We start from the raw sequence: 16,202 nt of genomic DNA on the forward strand, positions 1-16,202 counted from the left end.
AAAGAGGATTATTTATCCAGGCTGAGTGAAAATGTTTTGCCTTTGAGATTGACAGTGTACCCGCGATGTGTGTTAAATTCACGGGAGATGAGTCTGTTTTCTTTTTCTTAGATTCGATAGGTGCTGGTAACTGATTTTCTAAAATCAAACTTTATTTTGTACAAAGAAGCCGAGTGCAGAATATACTACTGCAAACTTTTTCATAAAGGTTTTGTTCAAAACTAACAATTCGCTGCTTTGCTTCACTTAGTAAACCTTGACATTTGATTACCTTAACTTTGGCAAACTATCAGAAAGAGTCACACCAAAACAATTAAGTTCAAGAACCAATGATGTTCAGTAATGTAGGCCTACTGTAAGTATGAGTAAAGACTTAGAGATGATGAAACAAAGCTACATGAAATCGTAAACTTTTTATGCTTTTCAGGCAAAATACAAAGAAGAATATGAAAAGAACAGAGGAAGAAATCACACTGAGATTCCAGAAACACCAGAGATGGTTTTATCGAAAGAGCTTCGACCGGTACAAAGCAAGAAATTGTACACAGAAAAATCGAAGGAAATGCACAAAAACGTTCAGATCGGAGCAGGTCGGACATCTGTTGTTATCATCAAGTCGAAACTTTTACCTAATCGTTGAGTGCTTGTTTCTTCGAAGCCGTAACGATTAATTAATGCGTTTTATGATTTTAGACATACAAGAGCTTGCCCATGCTGTAACTGCGCAACAGAAAGTTTCAACCCATCCATACAAGAAACAATATAAAGAAGAGATTGTTGGCAAGGGACCGGTTGATCCTGCTATTGGTTATCCTGAACATGAACACCACAAAAAAGCAACCGATTTGGCTAGTAGTGTAAGTTGAAAATTGAAGTCAATTAGCAATGAATTGTCTATCTCGGAAAGTAATTTACTTGGAAGTGACATGAATCCAAAGAAGTCATTGCCATTTTCTGTTGCTACAACAATTTGGCAGCATGGGATTGAACAAGTGCCCGAGCATTTGAAAATGTTACAATATATTTTTTTGTGGTTTTATTGTGAATTGGCTCGACAATAGATTTGATTTACTTTTGTTTCAGATTGATTATGTGAAAGACGCTGAAAAGATGTTGCAACATCACAATCTTCCTGGCGACACTCCTGAGTTGATCAGAGCGAAAGAAAGCGCTAAAATAGCAAGTGATGTAAGTGGATGAGCGATGTTTGAAAGTTGTCTTGATTGACAAACAATGCAACAAGTTTTTGTTTATCAGATCAAAATGAACTTTTGCTGAAAAGATTCTTTTATATAGATTGAATATCAGAAAGATAAGAGAGACGTAATTGATGCCTATCGTGGATTCCAAACAATGGATAGCAAAGATCATCCCGTTGTGCAACAAGGAATTAAAGCAGCCGCCCTGACTGATGATGTGAGTTGGCAAAGTGATTGTTACTATCTTTTCTTTCAGCATCGCTAAGTTTAAAATTCCTCTTTTCTGATCTGATGCAACTACATCTTTCTCTGGTATCATACCCATTTGAAATTTGAAACTGCGATTCCAAATACAGAAGATTACCATTCAAAACTCGAATCTGTCGTTGATGATCACTCTAAGTTCATTAAGATTAATGATACCGTTCCGACGCATCCCATCATCAAACAAGAAAAGTCTATCGCATTTGAAATTACTCCTTTAACGTACTGGATAGCATTCTTCCACCCAACTCTCCTTCGTTTTGATTCTCTCAATTCTTTTCACTCGATCTTAAATTGTCGCATATAGACTATACAGTAGTTTTTATCGTCTTTGTTTGAGCTTCTGGGACCAAATGTCCATCATTTTACCACACCAAGCTATCGATATTTCTCGTATTGTCCTGGAACCAGAAAGGATACTGGAGTATGTGATCTTTGGATTCACCATCTGAGACACTGAGAACTTCTGCTCTATTCGGTGGCTATAAGATAGTGAAATCATTGATTAAATGGTCTTCGGACTGTTCCTCGGCACCATAACATGCCACTCCACATTCAGTATTTCTTACAAATGTGAAATTGCAACAGAACGAGCCTTTTTTTTGTTCTGTGACACGCAATCGGTCTGCTAATTGATGGCAGGCTTATGTTTTGAGCAGAAATCTTAATTTGACTGTTGATACATTTACTGTAGTTGGCTCATAAACGTCAAACTATTTTAATGCGTGTTGCTTTAAACTGAGATAAAGCTATTATTGATTTGAGTAGGACTTGCAGCTTCGATAGGAAACTGCGTCAATTAAAGCTTGCTGAAACATTGTTCTTTCCGCCTGCACCATTGCATCAAAGTCACAGCTCAATATATTTTGTATTCTTTTAGGCCGCGTACAAAGAAGACTGGGAAAGCGACAAGCAAAACATCTACTATCCTGTTCATATCACTCCGGCCTATGAAATAGCTGCTGATGTTAAGAAAGCAACTGGCGATGTAAGAAACACGTCATAGCTTGCATTTGTAATATGATTGGATAGACAGTGTAAAAAATAACATTAAACCATTGTTATACGCTGACTTGATACAAATCATCTTGCAACAGGTTCCTTACAAAGAAGACTATGAACAAACAAAGGATAAGAACAAATACAAAGTTACTGATACTGAAGAATATAAAACCATGAAGGAAGGAGAGAAATCTCTATCGGATGTAAGTTCTAATATTCAAAGAGGATTATTTATCCAGGCTGAGTGAAAATGTTTTGCCTTTGAGATTGACAGTGTACCCGCGATGTGTGTTAAATTCACGGGAGATGAGTCTGTTTTCTTTTTCTTAGATTCGATAGGTGCTGGTAACTGATTTTCTAAAATCAAACTTTATTTTGTACAAAGAAGCCGAGTGCAGAATATACTACTGCAAACTTTTTCATAAAGGTTTTGTTCAAAACTAACAATTCGCTGCTTTGCTTCACTTAGTAAACCTTGACATTTGATTACCTTAACTTTGGCAAACTATCAGAAAGAGTCACACCAAAACAATTAAGTTCAAGAACCAATGATGTTCAGTAATGTAGGCCTACTGTAAGTATGAGTAAAGACTTAGAGATGATGAAACAAAGCTACATGAAATCGTAAACTTTTTATGCTTTTCAGGCAAAATACAAAGAAGAATATGAAAAGAACAGAGGAAGAAATCACACTGAGATTCCAGAAACACCAGAGATGGTTTTATCGAAAGAGCTTCGACCGGTACAAAGCAAGAAATTGTACACAGAAAAATCGAAGGAAATGCACAAAAACGTTCAGATCGGAGCAGGTCGGACATCTGTTGTTATCATCAAGTCGAAACTTTTACCTAATCGTTGAGTGCTTGTTTCTTCGAAGCCGTAACGATTAATTAATGCGTTTTATGATTTTAGACATACAAGAGCTTGCCCATGCTGTAACTGCGCAACAGAAAGTTTCAACCCATCCATACAAGAAACAATATAAAGAAGAGATTGTTGGCAAGGGACCGGTTGATCCTGCTATTGGTTATCCTGAACATGAACACCACAAAAAAGCAACCGATTTGGCTAGTAGTGTAAGTTGAAAATTGAAGTCAATTAGCAATGAATTGTCTATCTCGGAAAGTAATTTACTTGGAAGTGACATGAATCCAAAGAAGTCATTGCCATTTTCTGTTGCTACAACAATTTGGCAGCATGGGATTGAACAAGTGCCCGAGCATTTGAAAATGTTACAGTATATTTTTTTGTAGTTTTATTGTGAATTGGCTCGACAATAGATTTGATTTACTTTTGTTTCAGATTGATTATGTGAAAGACGCTGAAAAGATGTTGCAACATCACAATCTTCCTGGCGACACTCCTGAGTTGATCAGAGCGAAAGAAAGCGCTAAAATAGCAAGTGATGTAAGTGGATGAGCGATGTTTGAAAGTTGTCTTGATTGACAAACAATGCAACAAGTTTTTGTTTATCAGATCAAAATGAACTTTTGCTGAAAAGATTCTTTTATATAGATTGAATATCAGAAAGATAAGAGAGACGTAATTGATGCCTATCGTGGATTCCAAACAATGGATAGCAAAGATCATCCCGTTGTGCAACAAGGAATTAAAGCAGCCGCCCTGACTGATGATGTGAGTTGGCAAAGTGATTGTTACTATCTTTTCTTTCAGCATCGCTAAGTTTAAAATTCCTCTCTTCTGATCTGATGCAACTACATCTTTCTCTGGTATCATACCCATTTGAAATTTGAAACTGCGATTCCAAATAGAGAAGATTACCATTCAAAACTCGACTCTGTCGTTGATGATCACTCTAAGTTCATTAAGATTAACGATACCGTTCGGACGCATCCCATCATCAAAAAAGAAAAGTCTATCGCATTTGAAATTACTCCTTTAACGTACTGGATAGCATTCTTCCACCCAACTCTCCTTCGTTTTGATTCTCTCAATTCTTTTCACTCGATCTTAAATTGTCGCATATAGACTATACAGTAGTTTTTATCGTCTTTGTTTGAGCTTCTGGGACCAAATGTCCATCATTTTACCACACCAAGCTATCGATATTTCTCGTACTGTCCTGGAACCAGAAAGGATACTGGAGTATGTGATCTTTGGATTCATCATCGGAGACACTGAGAACTTCTGCTCTATTCGGTGGCTATAAGATAGTGAAATCATTGATTAAATGGTCTTCGGACTGTTCCTCGGCACCATAACATGCCACTCCACATTCAGTATTTCTTACAAATGTGAAATTGCAACAGAACGAGCCTTTTTTTGTTCTGTGACACGCAATCGGTCTGCTAATTGATGGCAGGCTTATGTTTTGAGCAGAAATCTTAATTTGACTGTTGATACATTTACTGTAGTTGGCTCATAAACGTCAAACTATTTTAATGCGTGTTGCTTTAAACTGAGATAAAGCTATTATTGATTTGAGTAGGACTTGCAGCTTCGAAAGGAAACTGCGTCAATTAAAGCATGCTAAAACATTGTTCTTTCCGCCTGCACCATTGCATCAAAGTCACAGCTCAATATATATTGTATTCTTTTAGGCCGCGTACAAAGAAGACTGGGAAAGCGACAAGCAAAACATCTACTATCCTGTTCATATCACTCCGGCCTATGAAATAGCTGCTGATGTTAAGAAAGCAACTGGCGATGTAAGAAACACGTCATAGCTTGCATTTGTAATATGATTGGATAGACACTAGACAGTAGGGCGGGTCGCGAAATCACTTTTTTTTTATATCCACCTGCCTCACACGGATTTTGATAGATAGACATCTAAAATTGTTGTATACAAAATTTCAGCTCATTTGAACAATGGTTTGGGATGAGGAAATCGCATTTTATTTTTGCCGAAAAACGCAAAATTGGGTAAAAATGCGAAATTTTAGATTATGTTCAATCTATACTTTTCAAGTGAAATTTATTTGCTGTGGCCTTATACTTAGTTTTTAGACAGTTATGGACTTGCTGAAGTAAGTTAGAGCTGCAAAGATTGCATTTTATCGTTTATTGCAGTAGTATTAAACATTGAATTTTTTCCGAAAATTGTAAAAAACGCAAAATTTTGAATTATGTTCAATCTATATTTTTCAAGCGAAATGCGTTTGCTGTGGTTCTTTACTTATTTTATAAGACAGTTATAGAATTACTGAAGATAGTTGTAGCTGCAGAGATTACATTTTATTATTTATTGCAGTAGTATTAACATTGAATTTTTGTCAAAAATCTACTGCTTTAATGATCGTAGAACATCACTATTCACTAATCTTAATTTTGTATTTTTCACATTTATTAATATCTAATTATTAAGTAATTCCACATGAAATAATACCTACAAAACTGTATAAACGGAAATGCCGAGAAATCCATGAAGTACAAGATATAAAGTTTGTCATATTGTCGGACCATCTAAGCCACTTCCACTGGCTGAACTGCCTACACTAAGAGATGTTTTTAATTACTTAAATCTTTTGAAAGAGAGATATGTCGGGAATTTTAATGAGATAAAGGAAATTGAAAATATCATTCAACCCATTAAGAATATGTTTATCAAGGCTGGTTCCAACATACCTCTCAAGGATGATAAATCCATTCGGAATAAATTGGTACGTCACATTAAATATTATAGCAGTTTGAAGAGAAAAAGTCTAACCGCAAAGAAGAAGAAATTGTTTAGGGAACGATTAGATAGAATTGTAGATACCATCAAATGTAATTGTCCGATTTGGCTTTGTAGTGATTATGGTTGCGATGGTTGCAAATACAAGGCTCACACAATATGCAAATGTGCAACAGATGCTAAACTCCCATTAGTAGACCTTCATTTTGTTATGGATCAAAGACTAAGAAATTCTGATACACCTAGCAGCTATCAGATACAGAATATTCACCGTTCTGAAACTTCACATCTACAAAAAAAAATTATTCTAAAGCTGTGGAAGGCTATTGATAGTTTTTCTGACTCATCAAGTTTGGCATCAGTTGTGAATTCAGAATCAGAATATGAAGCAGATTTTCCAACAACATCACAGAGTGAAGAAAAAAAGAGATTTGTAACGGACCGGCATCAAAACATTTTAAGGATTACCGTGATCGAATCGGAGAGATTTGGCATTTCGAATCGCGCCACAGCAGCCATCTGTACTGCGTTCCTTGTTGATTTGGACGTGGTCACGAAAGATGACACACAATGTTTTACATCAGGGCTTATTTTTTGATGGGACAAAAGATCTAACAATGGAGAAAAGGCATGAAACTGGTGGACACCATCTCGTAAGAAGAGAACATTATACAAATTATGCAAAGAAATGCATACAGTGCCAATAGTGAGAACCTCCTTCTGGCAATGATCGCTGACAATGACTCAATAATACGAGGAAAAGCGGTCGATACTATAAGAAAGATACCTGGTCAAAATAGATTTGGAGATGACAGTGTGAGACAGTTCAATGTACCAACACTCAATTTTAAAGCGGAGGATAATGCCGAAATGATAAATTGGGAAAATCCAACGGAACCAGTTTTAACAACGGAGCTTGGATCATTTCAGTTGGAAAAAATCAGAAAGGTTTCATTACTGTTTGGTAAAATTGCGAATCACACCCAGTCAATTGAAAGGGCTATTAAGATTGTTACAGAAGCAAGCAAAACCGTTTCTGGATTTAGAAGAAGAGAGGGAATGATACTTTCCCAATTGAACTCCCGAAAACTCCATGCATCATCTGAATCAAAGCAGGATTTTATGTCACTGACAATGACAGCCAACACTTGACACTCCAAAGTTTACTGTTTTTGACATTTTCGGCAAAAAATTCAATTTTTAATACTGCCGCAATAAATAATAAAATGCAGTCTCCTGCAGCTATAACTATCTGCAGTGAGTCCATATCTTCCATAAATAATAATTTAAAGTCATGCTTTACTTTAAAAGTATAGGCTAGATTGAAATTTGAAGGCAATCCAAAAGTTCGCATTTTTACCCAATTTTGCGATTTTCGGCAAAAATTTAATTTTTAACACTACTACAATAAATATTAGAATGCAATCTCTGCAGCTCTAACTTACTTCAGTAAGTCCATACCTGTCTAAAAAATGAGTATAAGGCCACAGCAAATAAATTTCACTTGAAAAGTATAGATTGAACATAATCTAAAATTTCGCATTTTTACTCAATTTTGCGATTTTCTGCAAAAATAAAATGCGATTTCCTCATCCCAAACCATTGTTCAAATGAACTGAAATTTTGTATACAACAATTTTAGCTGTCTATCTATCAAAATCCGTATGAGGCAGGTGGGTATCAAAAAAAAGTGATTTCGCAACCCGCCCTAATAGACAGTGTAAAAAATAACATTAAACCATTGTTATACGCTGACTTGATACAAATCATCTTGCAACAGGTTCCTTACAAAGAAGACTATGAACAAACAAAGGATAAGAACAAATACAAAGTTACTGATACTGAAGAATATAAAACCATGAAGGAAGGAGAGAATTCTCTATCGGATGTAAGTTCTAATATTCAAAGAGGATTATTTATCCAGGCTGAGTGAAAATGTTTTGCCTTTGAGATTGACAGTGTACCCGCGATGTGTGTTAAATTCACGGGAGATGAGTCTGTTTTCTTTTTCTTAGATTCGATAGGTGCTGGTAACTGATTTTCTAAAATCAAACTTTATTTTGTACAAAGAAGCCGAGTGCAGAATATACTACTGCAAACTTTTTCATAAAGGTTTTGTTCAAAACTAACAATTCGCTGCTTTGTTTCACTTAGTAAACCTTGACATTTGATTACCTTAACTTTGGCAAACTATCAGAAAGAGTCACACCAAAACAATTAAGTTCAAGAACCAATGATGTTCAGTAATGTAGGCCTACTGTAAGTATGAGTAAAGACTTAGAGATGATGAAACAAAGCTACATGAAATCGTAAACTTTTTATGCTTTTCAGGCAAAATACAAAGAAGAATATGAAAAGAACAGAGGAAGAAATCACACTGAGATTCCAGAAACACCAGAGATGGTTTTATCGAAAGAGCTTCGACCGGTACAAAGCAAGAAATTGTACACAGAAAAATCGAAGGAAATGCACAAAAACGTTCAGATCGGAGCAGGTCGGACATCTGTTGTTATCATCAAGTCGAAACTTTTACCTAATCGTTGAGTGCTTGTTTCTTCGAAGCCGTAACGATTAATTAATGCGTTTTATGATTTTAGACATACAAGAGCTTGCCCATGCTGTAACTGCGCAACAGAAAGTTTCAACCCATCCATACAAGAAACAATATAAAGAAGAGATTGTTGGCAAGGGACCGGTTGATCCTGCTATTGGTTATCCTGAACATGAACACCACAAAAAAGCAACCGATTTGGCTAGTAGTGTAAGTTGAAAATTGAAGTCAATTAGCAATGAATTGTCTATCTCGGAAAGTAATTTACTTGGAAGTGACATGAATCCAAAGAAGTCATTGCCATTTTCTGTTGCTACAACAATTTGGCAGCATGGGATTGAACAAGTGCCCGAGCATTTGAAAATGTTACAGTATATTTTTTTGTAGTTTTATTGTGAATTGGTTCGACAATAGATTGAATTACTTTTGTTTCAGATTGATTATGTGAAAGACGCTGAAAAGATGTTGCAACATCACAATCTTCCTGGCGACACTCCTGAGTTGATCAGAGCGAAAGAAAGCGCTAAAATAGCAAGTGATGTAAGTGGATGAGCGATGTTTGAAAGTTGTCTTGATTGACAAACAATGCAACAAGTGTTTGTTTATCAGATCAAAATGAACTTTTGCTGAAAAGATTCTTTTATATAGATTGAATATCAGAAAGATAAGAGAGACGTAATTGATGCCTATCGTGGATTCCAAACAATGGATAGCAAAGATCATCCCGTTGTGCAACAAGGAATTAAAGCAGCCGCCCTGACTGATGATGTGAGTTGGCAAAGTGATTGTTACTATCTTTTCTTTCAGCATCGCTAAATTTAAAATTCCTCATTTCTGATCTGATGCAACTACATCTTTCTCTGGTATCATACCCATTTGAAATTTGAAACTGCGATTCCGAATACAGAAGATTACCATTTAAAACTCGAATCTGTCGTTGATGATCACTCTAAGTTCATTAAGATTAATGATACCGTTCGGACGCATCCCATCATCAAACAAGAAAAGTCTATCGCATTTGAAATTACTCCTTTAACGTACTGGATAGCATTCTTCCACCCAACTCTCCTTCGTTTTGATTCTCTCAATTCTTTTCACTCGATCTTAAATTGTCGCATATAGACTATACAGTAGTTTTTATCGTCTTTGTTTGAGCTTCTGGGACCAAATGTCCATCATTTTACCACACCAAGCTATCGATATTTCTCGTACTGTCCTGGAACCAGAAAGGATACTGGAGTATGTGATCTTTGGATTCATCATCGGAGACACTGAGAACTTCTGCTCTATTCGGTGGCTATAAGATAGTGAAATCATTGATTAAATGGTCTTCGGACTGTTCCTCGGCACCATAACATGCCACTCCACATTCAGTATTTCTTACAAATGTGAAATTGCAACAGAACGAGCCTTTTTTTTGTTCTGTGACACGCAATCGGTCTGCTAATTGATGGCAGGCTTATGTTTTGAGCAGAAATCTTAATTTGACTGTTGATACATTTACTGTAGTTGGCTCATAAACGTCAAACTATTTTAATGCGTGTTGCTTTAAACTGAGATAAAGCTATTATTGATTTGAGTAGGACTTGCAGCTTCGATAGGAAACTGCGTCAATTAAAGCATGCTGAAACATTGTTCTTTCCGCCTGCACCATTGCATCAAAGTCACAGCTCAATATATTTTGTATTCTTTTAGGCCGCGTACAAAGAAGACTGGGAAAGCGACAAGCAAAACATCTACTATCCTGTTCATATCACTCCGGCCTATAAAATAGCTGCTGATGTTAAGAAAGCAACTGGCGATGTAAGAAACACGTCATAGCTTGCATTTGTAATATGATTGGATAGACAGTGTAAAAAATAACATTAAACCATTGTTATACGCTGACTTGATACAAATCATCTTGCAACAGGTTCCTTACAAAGAAGACTATGAACAAACAAAGGATAAGAACAAATACAAAGTTACTGATACTGAAGAATATAAAACCATGAAGGAAGGAGAGAAATCTCTATCGGATGTAAGTTCTAATATTCAAAGAGGATTATTTATCCAGGCTGAGTGAAAATGTTTTGCCTTTGAGATTGACAGTGTACCCGCGATGTGTGTTAAATTCACGGGAGATGAGTCTGTTTTCTTTTTCTTAGATTCGATAGGTGCTGGTAACTGATTTTCTAAAATCAAACTTTATTTTGTACAAAGAAGCCGAGTGCAGAATATACTACTGCAAACTTTTTCATAAAGGTTTTGTTCAAAACTAACAATTCGCTGCTTTGTTTCACTTAGTAAACCTTGACATTTGATTACCTTAACTTTGGCAAACTATCAGAAAGAGTCACACCAAAACAATTAAGTTCAAGAACCAATGATGTTCAGTAATGTAGGCCTACTGTAAGTATGAGTAAAGACTTAGAGATGATGAAACAAAGCTACATGAAATCGTAAACTTTTTATGCTTTTCAGGCAAAATACAAAGAAGAATATGAAAAGAACAGAGGAAGAAATCACACTGAGATTCCAGAAACACCAGAGATGGTTTTATCGAAAGAGCTTCGACCGGTACAAAGCAAGAAATTGTACACAGAAAAATCGAAGGAAATGCACAAAAACGTTCAGATCGGAGCAGGTCGGACATCTGTTGTTATCATCAAGTCGAAACTTTTACCTAATCGTTGAGTGCTTGTTTCTTCGAAGCCGTAACGATTAATTAATGCGTTTTATGATTTTAGACATACAAGAGCTTGCCCATGCTGTAACTGCGCAACAGAAAGTTTCAACCCATCCATACAAGAAACAATATAAAGAAGAGATTGTTGGCAAGGGACCGGTTGATCCTGCTATTGGTTATCCTGAACATGAACACCACAAAAAAGCAACCGATTTGGCTAGTAGTGTAAGTTGAAAATTGAAGTCAATTAGCAATGAATTGTCTATCTCGGAAAGTAATTTACTTGGAAGTGACATGAATCCAAAGAAGTCATTGCCATTTTCTGTTGCTACAACAATTTGGCAGCATGGGATTGAACAAGTGCCCGAGCATTTGAAAATGTTACAGTATATTTTTTTGTAGTTTTATTGTGAATTGGTTCGACAATAGATTGAATTACTTTTGTTTCAGATTGATTATGTGAAAGACGCTGAAAAGATGTTGCAACATCACAATCTTCCTGGCGACACTCCTGAGTTGATCAGAGCGAAAGAAAGCGCTAAAATAGCAAGTGATGTAAGTGGATGAGCGATGTTTGAAAGTTGTCTTGATTGACAAACAATGCAACAAGTTTTTGTTTATCAGATCAAAATGAACTTTTGCTGAAAAGATTCTTTTATATAGATTGAATATCAGAAAGATAAGAGAGACGTAATTGATGCCTATCGTGGATTCCAAACAATGGATAGCAAAGATCATCCCGTTGTGCAACAAGGAATTAAAGCAGCCGCCCTGACTGATGATGTGAGTTGGCAAAGTGATTGTTACTATCTTTTCTTTCAGCATCGCTAAATTTAAAATTCCTCATTTCTGATCTGATGCAACTACATCTTTCTCTGGTATCATACCCATTTGAAATTTGAAACTGCGATTCCGAATACAGAAGATTACCATTTAAAACTCGAATCTGTCGTTGATGATCACTCTAAGTTCATTAAGATTAATGATACCGTTCGGACGCATCCCATCATCAAACAAGAAAAGTCTATCGCATTTGAAATTACTCCTTTAACGTACTGGATAGCATTCTTCCACCCAACTCTCCTTCGTTTTGATTCTCTCAATTCTTTTCACTCGGTCTTAAATTGTCGCATATAGACTATACAGTAGTTTTTATCGTCTTTGTTTGAGCTTCTGGGACCAAATGTCCATCATTTTACCACACCAAGCTATCGATATTTCTCGTACTGTCCTGGAACCAGAAAGGATACTGGAGTATGTGATCTTTGGATTCATCATCGGAGACACTGAGAACTTCTGCTCTATTCGGTGGCTATAAGATAGTGAAATCATTGATTAAATGGTCTTCGGACTGTTCCTCGGCACCATAACATGCCACTCCACATTCAGTATTTCTTACAAATGTGAAATTGCAACAGAACGAGCCTTTTTTTTGTTCTGTGACACGCAATCGGTCTGCTAATTGATGGCAGGCTTATGTTTTGAGCAGAAATCTTAATTTGACTGTTGATACATTTACTGTAGTTGGCTCATAAACGTCAAACTATTTTAATGCGTGTTGCTTTAAACTGAGATAAAGCTATTATTGATTTGAGTAGGACTTGCAGCTTCGATAGGAAACTGCGTCAATTAAAGCATGCTGAAACATTGTTCTTTCCGCCTGCACCATTGCATCAAAGTCACAGCTCAATATATTTTGTATTCTTTTAGGCCGCGTACAAAGAAGACTGGGAAAGCGACAAGCAAAACATCTACTATCCTGTTCATATCACTCCGGCCTATAAAATAGCTGCTGATGTTAAGAAAGCAACTGGCGATGTAAGAAACACGTCATAGCTTGCATTTGTAATATGATTGGATAGACAGTGTAAAAAATAACATTAAACCATTGTTATACGCTGACTTGATACAAATCATCTTGCAACAGGTTCCTTACAAAGAAGACTATGAACAAACAAAGGATAAGAACAAATACAAAGTTACTGATACTGAAGAATATAAAACCATGAAGGAAGGAGAGAAATCTCTATCGGATGTAAGTTCTAATATTCAAAGAGGATTATTTATCCAGGCTGAGTGAAAATGTTTTGCCTTTGAGATTGACAGTGTACCCGCGATGTGTGTTAAATTCACGGGAGATGAGTCTGTTTTCTTTTTCTTAGATTCGATAGGTGCTGGTAACTGATTTTCTAAAATCAAACTTTATTTTGTACAAAGAAGCCGAGTGCAGAATATACTACTGCAAACTTTTTCATAAAGGTTTTGTTCAAAACTAACAATTCGCTGCTTTGCTTCACTTAGTAAACCTTGACATTTGATTACCTTAACTTTGGCAAACTATCAGAAAGAGTCACACCAAAACAATTAAGTTCAAGAACCAATGATGTTCAGTAATGTAGGCCTACTGTAAGTATGAGTAAAGACTTAGAGATGATGAAACAAAGCTACATGAAATCGTAAACTTTTTATGCTTTTCAGGCAAAATACAAAGAAGAATATGAAAAGAACAGAGGAAGAAATCACACTGAGATTCCAGAAACACCAGAGATGGTTTTATCGAAAGAGCTTCGACCGGTACAAAGCAAGAAATTGTACACAGAAAAATCGAAGGAAATGCACAAAAACGTTCAGATCGGAGCAGGTCGGACATCTGTTGTTATCATCAAGTCGAAACTTTTACCTAATCGTTGAGTGCTTGTTTCTTCGAAGCCGTAACGATTAATTAATGCGTTTTATGATTTTAGACATACAAGAGCTTTCCCATGCTGTAACTGCGCAACAGAAAGTTTCAACCCATCCATACAAGAAACAATATAAAGAAGAGATTGTTGGCAAGGGACCGGTTGATCCTGCTATTGGTTATCCTGAACATGAACACCACAAGAAAGCAACCGATTTGGCTAGTAGTGTAAGTTGAAAATTGAAGTCAATTAGCAATGAATTGTCTATCTCGGAAAGTAATTTACTTGGAAGTGACATGAATCGAAAGAAGTCATTGCCATTTTCTGTTGCTACAACAATTTGGCAGCATGGGATTGAACAAGTGCCCGAGCATTTGAAAATGTTACAATATATTTTTTTGTGGTTTTATTGTGAATTGGCTCGACAATAGATTTGATTTACTTTTGTTTCAGATTGATTATGTGAAAGACGCTGAAAAGATGTTGCAACATCACAATCTTCCTGGCGACACTCCTGAGTTGATCAGAGCGAAAGAAAGCGCTAAAATAGCAAGTGATGTAAGTGGATGAGCGATGTTTGAAAGTTGTCTTGATTGACAAACAATGCAACAAGTTTTTGTTTATCAGATCAAAATGAACTTTTGCTGAAAAGATTCTTTTATATAGATTGAATATCAGAAAGATAAGAGAGACGTAATTGATGCCTATCGTGGATTCCAAACAATGGATAGCAAAGATCATCCCGTTGTGCAACAAGGAATTAAAGCAGCCGCCCTGACTGATGATGTGAGTTGGCAAAGTGATTGTTACTATCTTTTCTTTCAGCATCGCTAAGTTTAAAATTCCTCTTTTCTGATCTGATGCAACTACATCTTTCTCTGGTATCATACCCATTTGAAATTTGAAACTGCGATTCCAAATACAGAAGATTACCATTCAAAACTCGAATCTGTCGTTGATGATCACTCTAAGTTCATTAAGATTAATGATACCGTTCCGACGCATCCCATCATCAAACAAGAAAAGTCTATCGCATTTGAAATTACTCCTTTAACGTACTGGATAGCATTCTTCCACCCAACTCTCCTTCGTTTTGATTCTCTCAATTCTTTTCACTCGATCTTAAATTGTCGCATATAGACTATACAGTAGTTTTTATCGTCTTTGTTTGAGCTTCTGGGACCAAATGTCCATCATTTTACCACACCAAGCTATCGATATTTCTCGTATTGTCCTGGAACCAGAAAGGATACTGGAGTATGTGATCTTTGGATTCACCATCTGAGACACTGAGAACTTCTGCTCTATTCGGTGGCTATAAGATAGTGAAATCATTGATTAAATGGTCTTCGGACTGTTCCTCGGCACCATAACATGCCACTCCACATTCAGTATTTCTTACAAATGTGAAATTGCAACAGAACGAGCCTTTTTTTTTGTTCTGTGACACGCAATCGGTCTGCTAATTGATGGCAGGCTTATGTTTTGAGCAGAAATCTTAATTTGACTGTTGATACATTTACTGTAGTTGGCTCATAAACGTCAAACTATTTTAATGCGTGTTGCTTTAAACTGAGATAAAGCTATTATTGATTTGAGTAGGACTTGCAGCTTCGAAAGGAAACTGCGTCAATTAAAGCATGCTGAAACATTGTTCTTTCCGCCTGCACCATTGCATCAAAGTCACAGCTCAATATATATTGTATTCTTTTAGGCCGCGTACAAAGAAGACTGGGAAAGCGACAAGCAAAACATCTACTATCCTGTTCATATCACTCCGGCCTATGAAATAGCTGCTGATGTTAAGAAAGCAACTGGCGATGTAAGAAACATGTCATAGCTTGCATTTGTAATATGATTGGATAGACAGTGTAAATAATAGCATTAAACCGTTGTTATACGCTGACTTGATACAAATCATCTTGCAACAGGTTCCTTACAAAGAAGACTATGAACAAACAAAGGATAAGAACAAATACAAAGTTACTGATACTGAAGAATATAAAACCATGAAGGAAGGAGAGAAATCTCTATCGGATGTAAGTTCTAATATTCAAAGAGGATTATTTATCCAGGCTGAGTGAAAATGTTTTGCCTTTGAGATTGACAGTGTACCCGCGATGTGTGTTAAGTTCACGGGAGATGAGTCTGTTTTCTTTTTTTTAGATTCGATAGGTGCTGGTAACTGATTTTCTTATAT

At 36.3% G+C, this 16,202-nt stretch overlaps 1 protein-coding gene across 1 annotated transcript in view; it reads left to right on the forward strand.

Annotated features, from left to right (window-relative positions):
• The window catches only part of LOC145769018 (uncharacterized), a 155,818-nt gene that overhangs the window by 4,014 nt on the left and 135,602 nt on the right, over nt 1-16,202 (forward strand). Inside the window, exons 4-33 of the mRNA XM_082580617.1 lie at nt 428-590; nt 694-857; nt 1,084-1,188; nt 1,297-1,429; nt 2,357-2,451; nt 2,561-2,668; nt 3,112-3,274; nt 3,378-3,541; nt 3,768-3,872; nt 3,981-4,100; nt 5,027-5,134; nt 7,883-7,990; nt 8,434-8,596; nt 8,700-8,863; nt 9,089-9,193; nt 9,302-9,421; nt 10,349-10,456; nt 10,566-10,673; nt 11,117-11,279; nt 11,383-11,546; nt 11,772-11,876; nt 11,985-12,104; nt 13,032-13,139; nt 13,249-13,356; nt 13,800-13,962; nt 14,066-14,229; nt 14,456-14,560; nt 14,669-14,788; nt 15,717-15,824; nt 15,934-16,041. Of these exons, the coding sequence (XP_082436743.1) occupies nt 428-590; nt 694-857; nt 1,084-1,188; nt 1,297-1,429; nt 2,357-2,451; nt 2,561-2,668; nt 3,112-3,274; nt 3,378-3,541; nt 3,768-3,872; nt 3,981-4,100; nt 5,027-5,134; nt 7,883-7,990; nt 8,434-8,596; nt 8,700-8,863; nt 9,089-9,193; nt 9,302-9,421; nt 10,349-10,456; nt 10,566-10,673; nt 11,117-11,279; nt 11,383-11,546; nt 11,772-11,876; nt 11,985-12,104; nt 13,032-13,139; nt 13,249-13,356; nt 13,800-13,962; nt 14,066-14,229; nt 14,456-14,560; nt 14,669-14,788; nt 15,717-15,824; nt 15,934-16,041 (3,840 nt within the window). The remainder of the gene's footprint in view (nt 1-427; nt 591-693; nt 858-1,083; nt 1,189-1,296; nt 1,430-2,356; nt 2,452-2,560; nt 2,669-3,111; nt 3,275-3,377; nt 3,542-3,767; nt 3,873-3,980; nt 4,101-5,026; nt 5,135-7,882; nt 7,991-8,433; nt 8,597-8,699; nt 8,864-9,088; nt 9,194-9,301; nt 9,422-10,348; nt 10,457-10,565; nt 10,674-11,116; nt 11,280-11,382; nt 11,547-11,771; nt 11,877-11,984; nt 12,105-13,031; nt 13,140-13,248; nt 13,357-13,799; nt 13,963-14,065; nt 14,230-14,455; nt 14,561-14,668; nt 14,789-15,716; nt 15,825-15,933; nt 16,042-16,202) is intronic.

This window comes from Aplidium turbinatum, chromosome 4 (assembly GCF_918807975.1).
Source record: "Aplidium turbinatum chromosome 4, kaAplTurb1.1, whole genome shotgun sequence".
In the NCBI taxonomy this organism is placed as follows: Eukaryota; Metazoa; Chordata; class Ascidiacea; order Aplousobranchia; family Polyclinidae; genus Aplidium; species Aplidium turbinatum.